General features: G+C 36.6%; 1 protein-coding gene across 1 annotated transcript in view; it reads left to right on the forward strand.

Annotated features, from left to right (window-relative positions):
* Tmem18 (transmembrane protein 18) overlaps window positions 1-19932 on the forward strand; it is a 46365-nt gene that overhangs the window by 14003 nt on the left and 12430 nt on the right. Inside the window, exons 3-4 of the mRNA XM_083112671.1 lie at window positions 1090-1144; window positions 4565-4658. Of these exons, the coding sequence (XP_082968797.1) occupies window positions 1090-1144; window positions 4565-4658 (149 nt within the window). The remainder of the gene's footprint in view (window positions 1-1089; window positions 1145-4564; window positions 4659-19932) is intronic.

Genomic DNA, 19932 nt, shown 5'->3' on the forward strand with positions numbered 1-19932 from the left:
GGATTTATAATTTGAAAAAAAGAAAATGTGATAAATTTTTTTATCTAAAATGATAATAAAACAGACTGCTTGTTCCCCAGTTAAGTTGCTATGTTACAACAATGTAAGATTGACAAGATCCATTGTATAACTGATTCGTTTTTCTTAAAAAATTTAACCCTTGTTATATCTGTATTTTTAATCATATTAAAAATAAATGTCTGATGAAGGGAGCATGTGTTCTTCTGAAATTAAAAATTCTACAATGCAAGCACTACGTACATACAAGAAAACATATTTTCAATACATAATATAGAAATAATTAATAAAAATTACCTGAACAATTCCTCTTCAGATTCAAAATACGAAGCAGAATGCACATGAAGAATTTCCCCAATTATGCATATAAATTGATAATGCAATTCTGAAAAGCACAACATAATTCAGCGTGAGTACAAATAAGACAAGATAACGAAAATAGAACACATGCTCAAGAAATGTGGTGCAGATATAGGTCTTTGTTCATCGTCCATATTCAACAGTAGTTGTACAACATGCTATGTCTATTGCAGGTCCAGAACGTGTTAAAACTAGGAATATTTTTTGTAGTTATCCATCACTATGTTTGACATCATATTGCATGTTTTCCCTTTGACATCATATTGTATTTTTTCCCTTTGACATCATATTGTATTTTCTTCCTTTGACATCATATTGCATTTTTTTCCCTTTGACATCATATTGTATTTTTTCCCTTTGACATCATATTGTATTTTCTTCCTTTGACATCATATTGCATGTTTTCCCTTTGACATCATATTGTATTTTTTCCCTTTGACATCATATTGTATTTTTTCCCTTTGACATCATATTGCATTTTTTCCCTTTGACATCATATTGTATTTTCTTCCTTTGACATCATATTGTATTTTTTCCCCTTTGACATCATATTGTATTTTTTTCCTTTGACATCATATTGTATTTTTTTCCTTTGACATCATATTGTATTTTTTCCCTTTTGACATCATATTGTATTTTTTCCCCTTTGACATGATATTGTATTTTTTGCCTTTGACATCATATTTTATTCTGTTCTTTTCATTTATTTAGTGTTGCTGGTGTACTTCTCTGAAAGCATCAATGAAATAGCATCTAATCATTGGAGGTAGGTGTCTTGTTCTTAGATTTGCATGTTAATATTATGTGAAAAAAAAGAGTAGCACTAAATGTTGACTAGTGACATTATGTGGATAAACATTGTACATTCCAAAGAGGTGCATTTTGAAAGTACACTCATGCATAAAAGTCAGTCGTGCAACTGAACCTGAATTTTTGATACCTGTGATTACAGGCTCCTTTAAGTAGTGAAGTCCATCATTATATTGAATAGTGAATACTTTTTTCACAATTGAGATCTTAGGTACATTAATTTCCTATGAAGGTAAATTGCTATTAAATGACATTATTATTGCATAATTCAGACCTAATTAACCAACTATTACAAATTCATTTATGCATCTTATGATTTATATTATATGGTATTCACACATACACGTAGCTCCCCAATTTCCTCATGAAAGTTGTTACGCTTCCCCCAGGAGACTTGAACCTGCATACATCCCGTAGCCAGAGTCCAAAGCATGATGCCTTGGACCGCACGGCCGTGGTTGGGACAAAATAGTTATTACCAGTATTTTTTTTTGTGGGGGGTGGAAAGTTTCCAGTACTCTTCAAGTTCGTTTGTTCTTCTCTTCTTCGTAGGAACTGTTCAAAATATTATGATCACACATAAAAAGGTATTGGTATAACATACCGTTGTGTACCACCAGAAAAAAGCAATGATTAGAGGCATGCATATTTCGTTTTTGACGAAAGCACGAAATGTGAAATAACACATTGTAATGTTAAGTTTTCATGTTTCTGAATGGTGTGAGGTGCATTTTTCTGCCCTGTTTTGTCACAAAATGATGCGAAATAAACTCCAAAATGCAAAATAGACTCTTAAACACGAAATTTATCGTTTATATACCGACATGACACTTTCTCAAGTTTGAAGTATCCTGCGAGTTATGCAATTCATGGAAAAATGATTAATTCTGCTGTAAATATTTGAGAAGTAAATAAACTTAATATTCTGGTAATGACATAAATGTGCTATTAGAAGGGATATGTTTATTTTGTGTAATAGTGCAGTTTTTAAATCAAATTTGAGATTATCTTCACATTTTCAAATCCAAAATGTCATTTTTATATACCGCTTTTTCACTGCTATAACAGTGAAATTTCATTTTATTTACTGCTTTCGAACCCGAAATTGATTCTGTTTTTATACTGAAATTTTGCTTTTTTATTTACTAAAAATATGTGCCTCTAGCAATGATCGGTACCTGGGCTAGGATTTTCATGACTTAGCATATTTTTTTTTTGGTAAGGGTGATGTGTCCCCTAAATATATAGAAATTCATATTATGAAGAAAGTAATTAAATTAAGGGGCTTTTTAAGGGCATATTTGGCCATTTCTGCATGAGTAGAGCATATTTTGATGGATTACACTGGGGAACAGTGAAATTGCGGCACAGTGTTTGAGAGCTAATTTAGGGCAATTTCATGCTGCTGAATAATGATATAATAATATATTTTCTGAATTGGCTCTAATTTATGAAATAAATGCAACTAAACCAAAATGGCAGAAACATAAGACATACATATAAATGAACTTCCAACAACAATTTAATATTTCTTTTTGTGATTATAATCATTATTATAAAAATAAATTTATATAGGCCTATGATCATAATAATTAAGAAAATATGCACACAATGAAGTGACAAACTATGTGAAACGTTTTCTATACAATTTCCTGCTGTATTGCTTTGCTGTATTGCTTTTTATGAAAATCCCTCTGTAAGCTCCAACAGTAGTCGGCCATCATGTGGCGATCCCACCGTCCCCAGTACCTTTCTTCCATTATCCTTATATCCTGATGGAACCTTTCTCCCTGTTCTTCACTAAAATCACCAAGGTTCTCAGGGAATCTGTCAATGTAGCTATGTAGAAAATGTATCTTCACACTCATATTAGCTCCCAATTTCTCAAAGTTCTCAACATAATTCCAACTATATCGCGGTAGTTTTCTGCTCTGTGATTCCCAAAAAGTTTTTGACGATGGACACAAAGCTCAGTCAGGCCTCAGATTCGATGTAAGACATGTAAGTTTGTAAAATTGGCATCATTTATAAGTGTACGAATTTGCGGTGGTCCGTCAAAGATTCCTGCCTTCAATTTTTCAATACTTAGTCCTGGAAAAGTGTGGCATATATATTTGAAACAATCATCACTTGTATCTAAGACCTTGACAAACTGTTTTATCAACCCAAGTTTAATATGCAGTGACGGAAGGATGATTTTGTCCCTATCTATCAGCGGTTCATGAATGATATTAGCTTTTCCCACTGTAATATTTTCCTTTGGGGGCCAAACTTTTATCGTCCAATGCTTTTCTCTAGCACGACTATCCCACAAACATAGCAAACAGGGATATTTTGTGTACCCACTTTGCTGTCCTAGTAAAAAATTCACCATCTTCAAATCCACACACACACACGAGCCACTTATGTTCAGCATATTCAATTTTTTTCTAAAACAATTTTTATGTTTTGGTATTCTTCCTTAAGCTTTGCTTAGTGTCCGATATATTGCCTAGCAATGCTTCATAAGTTGCCTAGCAACAATTAACAAATAAATGAATAAGTTTCTTAATGGGAATTTCAGCCCATTATCAAATTTTGATATTACCGAGAAAAGCGTAGAGTAATTTTACCTCCTACATTTTCCATGGTGTCTTTATTTTTATAACTGGAGTCAATTCAACTGAACCAATCATACAATTGGCAATCACAGCTGTTTTGTGTGCTGAAACTGTTATTAAACTTTATGCCACAAAATAAAATATTTTTTGTTCTCCAGTGTTATCCGTCATATCAGCATATTTTCGCTTTTTCAAGAAATATGCAGTCATTTTTGAAGTGGATTGATTCTTACTCCACCCAAGGGCTTTTTTTTTTTGGACTGCAGAATTTTTTTAAAATTTTTATTTGAAAATTTATAGAAAGTGTTTGTGGTGCATTGCAAATCGGGACCTATAAAATGAACTAAAATAGTATGTATGTGATTAATATCTCGGCATTTAGATATTCAAGTTCGAAACAGTCCAGTTATAAGGGCATATTTTTCAAATTATGATGCGTTTCTGTACAATTTTACGTACGTCATGAGAACATATTTTATTTTGCATATTTTGTTGATATTTAGGTCATAAAAATCGTAGTCCTAATCGTTACCATCAATTAAACACAGCTCTGTGTCGACAACCTCAGCAGAATTCACTGTGGATCATTACACAATAACCTTTGATTATAATCTAACTTCTTATAAGATACCTTGAAGTTCCATAGCTATGTAAAATAACCAAAATGAAGAGATTGATAGAGAATTTGAGGCAGTTCAGTGTTTACATTGATAGTTGTGTTGTATACGTAAGATCATGCTTAAAACACTGGTTATTGAATGTGCTTATATTTGCAGGTTATTCTCGAGGCAGCAGTACTTTGATAGTAAGGGGATGTTCATCTCGCTTGTCTTTTCTGTGCCAATATTACTCAATTGCATGATCATGGTGGTAAGTATATAGAATAATAGAATATTATGGAGTATGTATTTCACGTATGATTTAAGGCATGTTTTAAATATATTCAGTTGCTACTTCACTAAGGTGACCAGATGTCTCGATGTCCCATATTAGCTGGGACAGTTCCCCCTTTTTTAAACGTAAAACTGGATGCATAGAATTACTGTAACAGTACACCTTCTCTACTATCACTATGAACTATAACATTGTTGGATAGGAATTAATCACATTTCAATGTCAACAATGTGCCATATTCCAATGTTCTTAAAATGTTGGAGTTTCCTTGCTGTTTACCTGGAACTAATTCCCCCACTAAACAAGTGTTTTTGTACATGAATGATTTGTGGACAAGTGACAAGAATGCGCTTCCAGTACAAACTTTGAAATCTATGTTGATTAACACGGTAAACTTTAATCACATGTGTGTAAACTTTTGAAAAATGCTATTTGTAAAGAAGAATATTGAAGAAGATCCATTCGTCGATCAATAAATGACTTCTAAAGGACTTCTTGGTTCAAGTGCAATGCATATCAACGTATCATGTAAGTTAATTACACAGTATTTATTTATTTATGTAATTAGTTTTCAAACATAAGTACGTATGACGAAACAATTTTTCTATTAAAATGTGTTAATTTGCTGTAACCTTTTGTTGTTTGAAATTTCCGGTCACCTTAAACTTTTAAAATAAATTTTGCAAAGAACCGTTTTGGACTACACATAATTTATAATTTAAGAGATTTTGGTACATGCCATCATCATCCTTCGCAGTTTCCTGCCGCTGGCTGGGTTTGTATAGAAGTCAAGCGTCTCCATTTTTTCCTGGTTTTCCATCACTCCTCTCTTTCCACGGTGTTCAAATTATGACGTTCCTTTTGGGTGATCACCACTGGATTAGTCACCGTAATTACCCAATCCCTTGGCCGGTAGAGTTATGGGACTCTCTTTTATGTTATGCTACACTGAGCATTCTCAGGACGTACTATTAAGAAAAGAAAAAGGTTCTTGTCATTTTACAAGTTCAATAACACATTTTACCTTTAAACAATCACTGCTTAATAACACAACAATATTCACAAATACAAACACATTTCAATTAAACTGCAGATTTTTCTTTATAACAGTATTTTTCACAACGTCTCGCGCGACTCAACTTACTTTTTGCCTTTTTATGCACTGTTGTCCTTGCAACGGAATCAATAAAAGATTGGACAGTTCTGCAAATGTTTATAAACCGGAAATGACTTCCGCTTCCAATGCCACTTTTAATTAAACATAAGTCCAGAAGCTGTACATTTGATAACACAAACCACAATGTTACAGCCAATAAATAAATCAAACGGATTTCTGTGAAATTAATAGAAAACAAATAAAACATAACATCTGGCCAAAATAAACAAAGTGTATCAAAATCTTCTCTTAACATTCTTTTTCCACCCACATCTTGGTCTCCCCTTTGGCCTTATTCCCACACTTTGTGCATTGCAAGCTCTTACTGGCTCTCTTTCTGCACCCATCCTCTTCATGTGTGTGAACCATCTCATCTGTGCGTGATCTTTTCTGAGCTTCACCACCCCCACTGTCTGTCAGATCTCCTCATTCCTTATATATCCCTTTTATTCTTCCTGAATATACCTGAAAAAATTCATCTCCACTGCCTGCATCTTTCTTTTGTGTCTGTCATTGTCCAAGTCTGTGCTCTGTATGTAATTATTGGCACATAGTATGTGTTGTATATTACCTTCTTGCATTTTATAGGTACATCCCTGTTCCATATTAATTTCCGAACGCTTTGATAAGAGTCCACCAACTATTTGTCCTCTTCTGTGCACCTCCTCATATATTCTTCCACTTCTCTCAATTATGCATCCTAGATATTTGAAACTTTCCACTACCCTCAACTCTTCCGTGTCCATCTTTATTCTTGGTTCATTTCTGGCTCTGTTTCTTGTAGTTATTAGCACCTCACTCTTTTCTGAACTGAATCTCATTCCTGCTCTTCTGATTTCCTCATTCCAACTATCAAGCTGTCTCTGTACTACTTCTTTCCTGTCTCCCCATATTACTGAGTCATCAGCGAACAACAGGGCCTTCATCTTCTCCTCTCTAATTATCTTCCCTACCTTGTTGTTAATTGTATCCATTGTGATAAGAAGAGCAGTGGGAAAATATCACTTCCCTGTTTTAGTCCATTACTTATACTGAACCACTCTGTTCTTCTCTCTGGTGTGTTCGCACAGCTCTGGCTGGCCTTGTATGTGCTCTGCACTCTACACACTATCTCTTCCTCGACTCCTTTCTCTCTTAGAGCCTTCCAAATCTTTGTTCTGTCCATGTTAATCCGTTTCTATATCTAGGAATGCCATAATCAAATCATACCATACTTGTAGTGCCTTTCCTGCATTTGCTTTATGGTGAATATCAGATCTACTGTTGATCTGCCTCTTCTAAATCCATACTGTTCGTCTCTCAAGTTCAGCTTTGTTACTACCCTTATTTTATATCTAAAATTTTCTCATAGACCTTTGCTGAGTGGCACATAAGTGTTATTCCTCTGTAGTTTTTATATTCCTTTCTGTCCCCCTTCTTGAATATAAGAGCTATTAGTCTCTTTGTCCAATCTCTTGGCACTTCTCTCTCTTGCCACGCTGTTTTCAACACACTGTTCAGCCACTGCACACCAATCACTCCTGCTTCTAGTATCATTTCCACTGGCACTTCATCTACTCCAGGTGCTCTACCTCCCTTCATTCTCTTCAGAACTTCCTCCACTTCTTACCATGTGAGATTCATTTTTCCCTTCCTGTTTTCTTTTTCCTTCACTTCTTCATGTTCATTTCTTTTTTTCACGCTCAGCAATTTCTCAATATGATTTCTCCACATTCTCCTTATTTCTTCATCCTCTTCTACAACGTTTCCCCTTTCATCCCTTAGCTTACAGCTGTCTCCTCTTTCTCTTCTCCTCTCTCTCACTAATCTATACAATACTTTCTTGTTCCCATCTACATCTTCTTCTAGCTCTTTGGCCCATTCTTCCATCCACTTTTTTCTTTCTTCCTTTACTACTGTTCGTGACTCTTTCTTCTTTTCCATGTACTCCTTTTGTGCATTTTGTGAGATAACTTTAAACCATTTTCTAAATGCATCATTTTTGTTCTTCACTGCCCCTCTAGTTCTTTCATTCCACCATGGTGTTTCTTCTTTCTTCTCTTGCTTGTCCTTCCACATACCATTTTGGCTGCCTCTACTAATTCTGTTTTAAATCTTATCCATTCTGTTTCTACTCGTTTGGGTTCATCTCTTGGCACTTTAGTACATAATATTTCTTTATATTTCTCTTTTATAATCTTATTCTTCAATTTCCACACTCTTATCCTTCTCGCACTCTTGTTCCTCCCTTTTATCTTTTATTTTCCATCTCCTACTAGTAGCCTGTGGTCACTGTCTAAGTTCTCATAGGGTAATAATTTAATGTTTGTTCATTTTGTTCTTTAATTCCTTGTTTACCAATATATAGTCTGTAGCAAAATAACTGTACCACTTAACACAATGGAATGCAAACTGTGTCTTATGTGATATGTGGCCACAGTGGCTTCCATGAGCTCCCTCCTGGACTTGAAGGACTTTCCCTGCTGCCGACGGGACATGAGAAGCCACAAATTCTCAATCGGGTTCAGATCTGGTGAGTTGAGTGGCCACCACAATCAGTTAATAGACATGTCAGAACACCACTCATTCACTGCACGGGCTCTGTGGCAGGGAGTATTGTCATCCTGGAAGATGAAATAATCTAAATACGCATTTGAGAAGTAATCTCTAGTAGTTGGTAACAATCAATTACACAGATTTACCACCCACTCTTCACATGATTTCCACCAATAAACACGGCTGCACATCAGGAACAGGCTACAGCAACTTGCACACAGACGTCAGAGACACCTGTTGGCAAGGCAGAGAGTGGAATGAAAGACAGCAGTGCAAAAATAACAAAAAAAGACTCAAGATACACCAGGTGCAATTTGCCATTGTTTTGCACATTATTACAATGGCAATTTAAATTTAAACATATTTCAATATTCCCCTCATTTTTAGCGGTGGGGCAGTTATTTTGTTACAGACTGTATAATCTGGTACAGACTTTTCTTAATTATTCCTCTTGTAATCTTATGGCTGTCATGTTTCTTCTTAAACCAGCTATTATGTACCACAGTCCGTTTCTCTTACAGAAGTCCAGAAGCCTCCTCATTCCTCTGTCCACATCAATCTGCTCCAAGCAGTGGCTTACCAGCTGCCTCCCTTGGTGTGTGTTGTTGGGGGGGAAGTTTAGGGGTCCTGCTGTCCCAGAAATTGAACAGATAATGTTGCTTATAAGAATCGATTTACAAAACATTCGCTATGTAGGATGTTTATTTTTTAATTAGGGGCCATTTTGAAATAAAATGAAAACATGCAAAGGAAGAAATTTAATTACGTCTGTGGCTGTTCATATGCACATTCAGCTACTTCTCAACGTAGTTCCCATAGTTCAATTAATATTAATTACTATTTTATAAGACACTTGTCGAAGCAGTAAATGAGCTTTTGTAGACCCTCATCAAAGAAATCTGCCACCAGGTCAGACAGCCAATCTGTCATGGTCTGTTTGGCTTCATGGGTGCTGTTGAATCGTTTCCCAGCGAGGAAAGTCTTCAAGTGGAGGAATATGTGATAATTGCTAGGGGTGATATGATAATTGCTAGGGGTGAGATCCGGACTGTACGGAGGGTGGTCCATCCGCTCCCAGCCAAATGAATCAATGAGCGACTGTGTGGCAGCTGCAGTGTGTGGCTGTGCGTTGTCGTGCAGCAACATGATACCGGAAGACAGCATTCCTCGTCGTTTATTCTGTATTGCTCGGCGAAGTTTCTTGAGAGTGTTGCAATACCCGGCTGCATTAACTGTTTGTCCATTCGGCAGAAACTCAATCAGAAGTACCCTGTCACCTTTACTTTTGTGTCGCTTTCTAATTTTTCGCTGTCAAAAACCTGATCACTGATCGTATCTCACAGTCGGAGGGATTTTCTATCACCTGCACCACACCACAATCACACCAAGCGTTCCACAACGTTCCACAACTTCGAAATGCTGAATGAACTTACTTGATCACAGATGGTCATCAAGAGGGATAAAATCTCATCACCTTTATACTTATACATTGTCGTGGGCTTATAGAGGGTAAACAGCATCATTAGAATGAATTATGATTAATCCTGTAGGAACAGTCACTTGCTCAACTGTTGCCACGTTTATAGTTTTACATGTGGTATTTAACCCTTATCTGGGCAAGCTATTTTTATTATAACGTGTCCGGGCAAGCAGTGTCTGTCGGACACTGCATTGTTTTAAATGAATTTTGCCCTTCTAATGCGAGATTTTGTTTCATCGCATTGGAAACAAGCGATTGACATGATATTTAACCTAATCATCATTGTTATGTCCATAATTCTTGTATTCATCATCATCATCACCGTAATTGCATGTTGTTCTATTTTTTGCAGCAGAGTATATGAAACATGTTAGGCCGGAAGGTAGTGTGAGGAAATAGTTTTATTTGCTCATATATTTTCATTTTTTTCTATTTTAGCGTTAATAATATCTTTATGTGATGTCTTATTAAATACTTTATTTTTTATTAAACATTTGTTAATACATATTCAAGTAGACTTCTTTACATAACAATTGTACACTGTGTCCGACAGACACTGCTTACCTGTTTACATGAGTGAAACGGAAAATATTTTTTTACGCCTCACCTACTTTATCAAACAAAGTCAAATATTGTGAAATGAGGAAAAGAAGAAGGAAAAACAAAGTAAAAAAATATCATGTTCATAGGAAGTATCGTTTGGAGTATGCGACAAAAAATATAAGCAACAGTATCTGATAGACACTGGTTGCCCGGTTAAGGGTTAAAATGGAGCTTTTCACCAATATTTCCAAAGCATTTTTAAATTCAATTAAGAGCTAAAAAAATATTTTCATAAAGCACACACCTGACATGTGTTACACATTATTCTCAATTTTTAGGTATACTGTAACAATGTAATTGATTTTTCTTGTAACTGTTGAGCATCTCAGAGGGGGCTAAAAACCCAGTCGGAAATGGGACCCAGAGGGCAGCTATCGCCATCACCTTGCCCTAAGGGCCACCAGTATCCTCTCTTCTGTCGCATACAGTACATTATTTTGGGGGATTTTGTGAAATTCATTTTCTCCAGTTTTGAAATTTTTGTGGACATTTCTGTCGAACCAATTCTTTTCCAGTGTGTTATGATTTTATTTTGATATGATATAACACTTGCAACGCTCGGTTAGTGTGGTTATGTTGCTTGCATTTAAAATAATAATAATAATAATTCAGAAGCATTTTATATGTAAAAAGTACTATATAAGCATATATTTGGAATAAATACAATTTTAGTGAAAATATTGGAACATTTTGCAGCACCCCTGTGCAGTAGCTAGATTGCAAAACATCTATGATGTTGTTATATCTTTGAATATAGATGTTCAATTGTTTTGTTGATTTCGATTGTCAAGCATGGAGTTAGCCGTATTGTATATTCTTAGTTATGGATTAAATTATTATTTTGTATAAAATCGAACCCACATGATTTATTATATCATATTACCGTGGTTGGTAATACCAATTCTTTTCCAGTGTGTTATGATTTTATTCTGATATGATATAACACTTGCAACGCTCAGTTAGTGTGGTTATGTTGCTTGCATTTAAAATAATAATAATAATAATACACTGGTCAAAAAAATTAGGGGAGCAAGCAAGAAATCCCAAAACCAAAGTTGGTAAGTCAAAAGTAAAAATGTATTTTGATTAGGTGAGTGTGTCCTCAACCAGTACAATACATGTCTATTGAGTCATTAGCACAACAGAGTTCTAGGGGTGATTTCTGCAAGGTACTGCACAAATTCAGGAGAACAGCACGGTGATAAGACAACAGAAATGGACAGATACGCAACATATCCATACCTCTAATAAGGCGTGTGGTCGCCATGAACTGCTATGACAGCTGCACATCTGTTTTGCATGGAACCAAAAAGGTTATCAACGACAGCCTGCGGGATATTCACCCATTCCTCCAGAAGGGCCATTTCTAGGGGCATGCATATTTCGTTTTTGACGAAAAAACGAAATTTGAAAAAAAAACATTGTAGTGTTAACTCTTAAACACAAAATTTAGGGTTTATTCACCGACGCGACACCTTCTGAGGTCTGAATTATCCTGAGAGTTATGCAATTCCCGGAAAATTGATTAATTCTCCTGTTAATATTGGAGAAGCAAAAATGGACTCCTTTACACAGAAATAAACTTAATACTCTGATAACTACATAAATGTGCTATTAGAAGTGAAATGTTAATTCTGTGGAATAAGTGTAGTTTTTAAATCAAATTTAGGATTATATTCACAATTTTAAAACAAAAATGTATTTTATATACCACTTTTCATCCAATTTTTCACCGCTATAACACCGATATTTTATTTTATTTACCGCTTTTGAACCCGAAATTGACTCAGTTTTTGTACCGAAATTTTGCTTTTTTATTTACCAAAAATATGTGCCTCTAGCCATTTCCAACTGTTGCAGAGTTGTAGGCGGCGCTGGCCGAGCAGCAATGCGTCTTCCGAGTGTGTCCCACACATGTTCAATGGGATTCAAGTCTGGGGAGGATGCTGGCCATACCATTCGTTCGATACCCTCATCTTGTAGCATGGCGTCAACCAGACGGTGCTCGGTGAGGTTGGGCATTATCGTCCACAAAAATGAAACAATCACCGATATCTGCAGCCATTGGGACAACATGAGGCCTGAGGATCTCATCCCGGTACCGTAAGGCTGTCAAAGTACCGTTCCGGATAATGTGCAGGGGGGTACGTCGACCAACACTGATCCCTGCCCATACCATTAAGCCACCGCCACCATACTGAGACACTTCGCGCACATGTGTGGGATAATTGCGAGTCCCACGTTCCCTCCAGATGAGAATGCGTCGATTATCTGACTGGAGACTGACTCACGATGTTCCACAGCCCACTGTCTGCAGGCCCTACGGTGTTGGGCATTCAGAGGGACACACACCATTGGTCTTCTTGCATAAAGACCCCTTTCCTGCAGGCGATTTCGTACAGTTTGGCCCGAGACTCTTTGTCCTGTTGCCAAAACAAGGCCACGTTGCAAGTCAGTTGCAGTTTGCTGCCTATTCCTGCGAGCCGACAGTGCTAAGTACCGGTCTTCCCTAACTGTTGTTGACCGTGGGCGACCTTGCCCAGGCCTCCTTCGTACTGTACCTGTCTGTTGAATTCGTGTCCACAACCTGGAAGTGACACTGCGTGACACACCAAGGGCTGCAGCCACCTCACGTTGTGTTTGCCCTGCTTCCATCCTCCCAATGGCTCTCCATGCACTAGATTCCCCTAAATCGTGTTGTTCTGCCATCGTTCCTATTCAACACTACTCAACTGAATCCTACCAGCACTTACGGTCTGCCAGCACCACACAACCGGTGTTCCCAAGTGACCTCGTGATTGCTCCTCATATCACAAATTCTGCCACGTGCCTTATGGTGTCACTAGAGAGCTCTTCATGCTGATGATTCATCACAGATGAATTGTACTGGTTGAGGACACACTCACTTCATCAACATACATTGCTACTTTTTGGCTTTCCAACTTTGGTTTGGGGATTTCTTGCTTGCTCCCCTAATTGTTTTGACCAGTGTAATAATAATAATTCAGAAGCATTTTATATGTAAAAAGTACTATTTAAGCATATATTTGGAATAATACCATTTTAGTGAAAATATTGGAACATTTTGGGGCACCCCTGTAAGCCAAGCAGAGTCCCCAGGGCTCCGTGGTGCACACTTTGGGCACCACTGATGTAGGCTATGAGATGCATATGGAGGATGCTTTATGAAAGTTGTCTTAACTGGGACATATCATCCCCCCCCCCACTTCGAGCAGTGATGAACTATTTTAAAAACAGGTCTTGTTTTATGGAAAAGTCTTACGAAAAATGTTCAGTGGTATCGTTAAAATTATGATTAATAATATTGAAGTCCACTAACATTAAAATTAAACTCCTTGTCCATTTGGCTTTTTATTGAGTGGCCTTGTGATGCCGACTGAGTGACTTCTCCATTGAATCTTGAGCTGGTGAAGCCAAGGATGGCTCTTGGGACTCAAAATCCACAATGGGGGTGTTAACTATCATTTACACAAATCCACAGAACATTTTTTTTTTAAATATGTGTATGTATATATGTATCCTATTTGTTTTGTTAATTATCAATAAAAAAAATACCAAAGATGATGCACTAAATATTTGGCCGCACGAAGTCCCCTTTCTCCATGGAAGAATCCTGTCTGCACCACTGTGTTTGAGTAGCTAAATACAGTATTTCCAATATCCTCTCCCAGTTATTTATCAAGAGATTCACATAATGATTTAGTTTTCCAGAAGCTTCTACAGTGATGTACATGTCGATAACAGAAATTGGGTAGGCAAGGTATTTGGGCAAAAAATAATTTCTTGTACATCCAACGGCAAAAGAAACTGTAGTCAAATTGTCCATCACTATTTGCATTCAGTTTGTTTTCCAGACTTTGATGATAATTAATTGAAATAAAAATACCAATAAGTTGAGGCCAACACCTGCTTCGAAACAATGGCATTCCATTCCTTTAACCTTTATTGGCCTGATGATACCATATGGTATCATGGTGCTGATTACGAAATGGATGTGCTTTTTGAACCTTCATATTCTATATGTTTGGGTGGAAACTTGGACACAGGTCTGGGGCAAGCCTGGACAATTCACATTGATGACCCCCCCCCCCCCTTCCCCCCTCTCCACAACATATCCATGCCACATTTCCGAACACATTCTCTTGAGAAACATCCATTCTTTGAAAATAATACTAAGGTTTGTGCCTTCTCTCCAAAATAGCAGGGGAAGAGAGGGCAAACTCCGTATTTTTATGTTTTTTTCCATTGAAATTTGGGGAGCGTGCCTCATATCTGAGGAGATTTTCACTATCCGCCACCTGTGACCCGTCCAGTGGCTGAGGTTCACACTGGTACATGTACTTCTTTTTATTGTTAATGGCATATATGTGTAGATTGCTACTGTTGTACATCTAGCAGAAACAAGTCAACATTATAAAACCAGCATCCCCCCCCCCCCCCTTAATTCGCACACTGGTGCAGTGCCGAAACTACAGTATACCAAGTGTAATCTCTTAAGTTATTTTTGAATATGCAGCAGATCTGGTAGAGCCCTGATGCACAGAATACAAGGCAAATGTATTAACAACTATGCTCAATCTTCGTCCACACTAGAGTGACTATAATTTTATTTTCCACCAACAAATGTCATGTGCAATATTGGGCAATTCATCAGTGCTTGTGCTTTCATGTTACTGTTATTCTCGCAAGTACACAGTTCATTATTACATCTTTAAATTTTTGTGCTAGGAATTCAATTGTTCGTTCATCTGGGTTCATCCAGCATGCAGTGGGTTAAGGACCATCAGTGCCATCTGTCAATGTAGTTTTTATTTACAAGATCATTGACACATATTCCGAAAGTCGCACAAGCTTAACAAGTTAAATAAGTTATGGTCATTGCCCGTTCCATAAGTCCTGTTGTGAAGTTTGTTATGGTGTTCCTTAATTGTACAATGTGTGAAGTTTGTTCTCATATAAAATACATGGATTGGGAGGCTAGTTTGATAGGTGAGAATTGTCTACTACTTGTAGACAATCAATGTATGTGCATGATAGCTTCAAACTGCACTATTTCAGAAAATAAATTATAATTTGAACAGAGGGCGATACAAAGCAACATGTACAAGACAAGTGTGCCTTTACTGTGACGGAAACTTACTCGTAGGGTGTTCCTTAAGTCGATAAAATAACTGGTGTCACGAGGTTCACGAGGCCAGTTATTTTTGTTTGATTCATGTATTTAATTAAGATTTGACTGGATGTTTGGCCAACTCCTTGGAATATCATAGCATTTTTTTAACTCCTTAAAAAAATGCTATGATATTCCAAAATCTGAAAAATTACATATACTGAGAATTCTTCCTAGAGCATTCGTGTAAATTTTTGTGTGCTTTGCTTTCACTGTTGCCCAGATATTATCAATAGTTCTATGGCTACTTAAGCCTACTAAACTATTGATAATATTTAGGCAACAGCAAAAGGAAACAACACAAAAATCCACATGAATGCTCTAGAAATAATTCTAAGTGTATGTAATTTTTCAGATTTTGAAACTTCATACCATTTTTTCAGAAGAGGAGGAAAATTTGGAAACAGCTGTCCTGGCGTTGGCCAAAGGTCCAACTGAGTCTTAAGACTTAAGGAACTCACTTTTAATGCAAAATTGTTAAATTCTTCCTACTGGTGAGAACAGTATTAGAATACATCTCGAAGTAGAACTTTGGTTTGTAACCCCAAATGATACGTAGTAACTAACTCACTCTCTAGCCTTCTTAAACCCAAAAGTTCATGGCTGCAGCAACACAGGCCTTCCATCTGCCCCTATCCTGAGCAAGATCCATATACTCTTTTCTATCCCTACCGATTTCCTTCAGTTCCATCTCAACATTATCCCTCCATCTTCGTCTTGGCCTTCCTACAGGTCTCTTACCATCAGGTTTCCAAAAAGAATCCTGTAAACTCTTCTTTCCTCTCCCATTCATACCACATGGCCTGCCAACCTAAGTCGTCGTCTTGATTTAATCATTCTAATAATATTTCGACATGAATACAAATTATGTAGTTCTAAATTATGTAACCTTCTTCACTCACCTGTCTCCTCATCCCTTTTATGTCCAAATATTTTTCTGAGGATCTTATTTTCAAATACTATCAATTTATGTTCCTCTTTCAATGTAAGGGACCAAGTTTTGCATCCATATAATACTACAGTAGGGCGTGTCATTTAAGGACGGAAAATTTTCTTTTGCGAATTTGCTCAATGAGGGGTTCTGAAAATATGTTATTGGACATGAGGAATCCAAATCTGCAATTATTTTTATGATTGGTTGATGATTAGCTTGGTAAATTGAGGTTTGTTTGAAATGCACTAAAAAAAGCCAAAAACTCGCATTTTGAAGCGAAGTTGAAGTTTATAATCATTTTGTACAAGCAAAAATATAAAGAAATTTTGTTTCCAGCTGTAACAACATATCTTTACTTTATCTTATAACGTCCTATTATAGTAAAAAAAATAATAACATTAATTAGAATTAATAACAAGTTTCATCAAGTCCTGCTTTGATTCATTTCTTGACAAAGCCGAGGACCTGCTTCTTGGCCTCTGATGTAGCCCTTCCTTTTTTCCTGTGTATACACCTTTCCTGCAGCCTCCGTGACTTGTTTCACACATCTTTCAATCCCTTGACCATGACAAGGCCACTTAGGAACTTGCATAGGCTTGTCAATAAATTCCTTTATTTCTGTCAAGGTCATTTTGCATGTTAATGGAGGTTCATAAACTCCATCAAACCAGTCTATCAACTCCAATAAGTTTGAAGCAGATGTTTATAGAAGGTGTCTTCCTTGGATGTACTGAAAGGTCTCCAAATCTATCATCATTGCCACCTCTCAAATCGATGATCTTTTGAATTCCAGCTCTCCTTTCTTCCTTATTATTTGAGCACAGCAGTGTCTGAATTAACATTTCACTAAATGCATACGCTTAACAGTCGGCAAAACAGCATTTACTACAGCCTTGTTTTGCAGTCTAAGCTGTTGCAATTGAAACAACAAATGACGTGGGCCTTCTATCCACAAATGTTTTACTTTGATATTGAACCAACACGGATAGTACAGACCAACGATGTATTCCACAATCAGCCTGAAATTCTGGAGGTTTTTGACTTTTAGGCCATGCTTGGAAACCCACAAGCAACAAAGTCTGTTTGCTGTTGCAAGCCACCTTGAATGGCCCACTGGTCCAATTTCTAGGAGTGCCAGATTATTGGGAAGTTTACCTGCTCTTATGGCCTGTGTAATTCTATATCCATACGCTTGATCGGTTGGCAGATCCTTCACAATATACTGTCACCGAGTTCAATAAGAGGTACTCCAATTGAATTTTTTGGAAATTTAGGATTAATATCAAGCTCTGTAGCTGCATCTAACATTTTACCAATGTCACCTGTCCACTTGTTTGACAAAGTCTTCCCATCAAGGGCTGTGATTAAATGGCGAAGAGCTAACTCCTTGGTGTGAAGAGCACAAACTAGCCAGTTAAGTTTCCGGCCTAGTTTGACTTCTACCCAGTGCATGGTGCCACCTTCCCAGCCTGTATTAATATTTGTTGAATCACCTCCAATTGCTTGTATTGTTTTATGTCATGTTTCTCTGTCATGAAATTCAGTAAATTGTCAGCAATTATTTCAGATGGATTTTCATTCTTTGAGCTTTTCTCTGGTGTAAAGTGGCTCACTACAAACTGAATAATGTTGTTCTTTCATAGTACTGGGAAACTGCTGCTCTGAATTTTCAGCCTTCCGCATAACTTTAGTTGAATCTTCACGATCATCAAAAAATATGCAATCAATTTGACCCTTCTTACAAATTTCTTCAAATTCATTGTCTAATGATGACATCAATTTCTCCTACGCTCTCTTTACTTTATTGTGGTCAATAACAAGTTTCGTGTTTTCTTCACTGATCAAGCCGATATCAATAAATGCAGCAGTGGTAATTGCAGCTGTGGCACGAAGACCAATACCGTATCTGATGCTCTGCATAGCAACATTAGGTATATCTAATGTATTGTACTGTTTCTCTCCATTAGAAGTTGAAGGAGCTGCTAAATCATAATTTGATTCACTTCCATCTTCTGTATCAGATTCTTTTTCCTTATTTCCAACCCCGGAAGAACTTTCTTCATGTGATGGAAGTAAAAAAGTCTGCAAGCATTCCTTTTTATATTCATCAAGGCTTGTTCTCTCAACTTCTCCTCACTTTTGCTTCTTTATCAGTCTGTTACGTTCTGGAGAATGTGGCAAACCAATTTGGTGTGGTCCAATAGAACCAATCTTGTTTCTCTGGCCTTTAATGAAAGCAAGTTATTTCACTGGGATCTTCTTGTCTTTAGAGCATGTACAATTAATGTGAGCTTCTTTTGTGCAATCTGTAGCACAGCCAAATTCAGAGCACATAATGATTTCACATTTGCAATTGAGAATGTCAAAGAGCTTGTCAAGTTTTGAAGCAAAGGCTTCTTTAATATCTAACTTGCCCCTTCCAAGAGATATGTTTTTTGCTTGCTCCCAACTTTCTTGAATCTTTGCTAATACTGTAACTATTGAATTCACAACAGGGAAAACAAAAGAACAGTTTGCTCGTTCCCATTTTTCAAGTACTTTAGGATATATGTCTTTTGCAACACTCGCAGCTGGATAGTTTCTCATATCCTCACTACTTTGTTCTCTCAGCAACAGTCTATATCTTAACACGTCTCGCAAAGTTGGTAATTCAGAAGGTAACATATCTCTTCCACTTCCAATAAGATTGCTCATATGTGTGAATGTTCCCTGTCTTGTTCTCTTCTTTGTAGTCATAGTGAAGCAGTTATCACTGGTTGTAGAAAGCAAAAAAATATATTACAAACCGTATCTGCCTCGCCAGAGCCACACTGTCATTGACACAGTGGACACCAATTGCAACTCTCAAAATTGAAATTCTTCAGTCTCAATTGAAAAAAAGAAAGGAGTATAATATTAATATTAAACAAAATAAAACATAATAGTAGTAAAATATTAATAGTGCACATGACTACAATACATATATAAGAGAACTACAATAACTTTTAATCAATTTTAGGCACTTATTAACATCTGTTTTCATGAAAATTTGAAAATAACCCATACGTTTAAATGACATAAATATTTAAAAAATGTTAAAAAGTAGGAACTTTTCACATAGATATTTACCAAGCAAGACCTAAATATTTACAAGTAACCAAAATATATTTCAAATTACCTAATCATACCACAACTTTTTAACACCCCTCAAATCAGGATTTTTAAAGATGAAAAATTCAACACGCCCTAATACTACAGGTACGAGGCGTATTCGGAAAGGAAGTACCGAAAGGGTGTAAAAAATAAAGTAAAATTGTTTCATACCTTTTTTCATTTGCATTGCATTCTACAGACCTTAAACTACTTTTCTAT

This window comes from Lepisma saccharinum, chromosome 26 (genome assembly GCF_977018435.1).
Source record: "Lepisma saccharinum chromosome 26, izLepSacc3.1, whole genome shotgun sequence".
NCBI classification, from domain to species: domain Eukaryota; kingdom Metazoa; phylum Arthropoda; class Insecta; order Zygentoma; family Lepismatidae; genus Lepisma; species Lepisma saccharinum.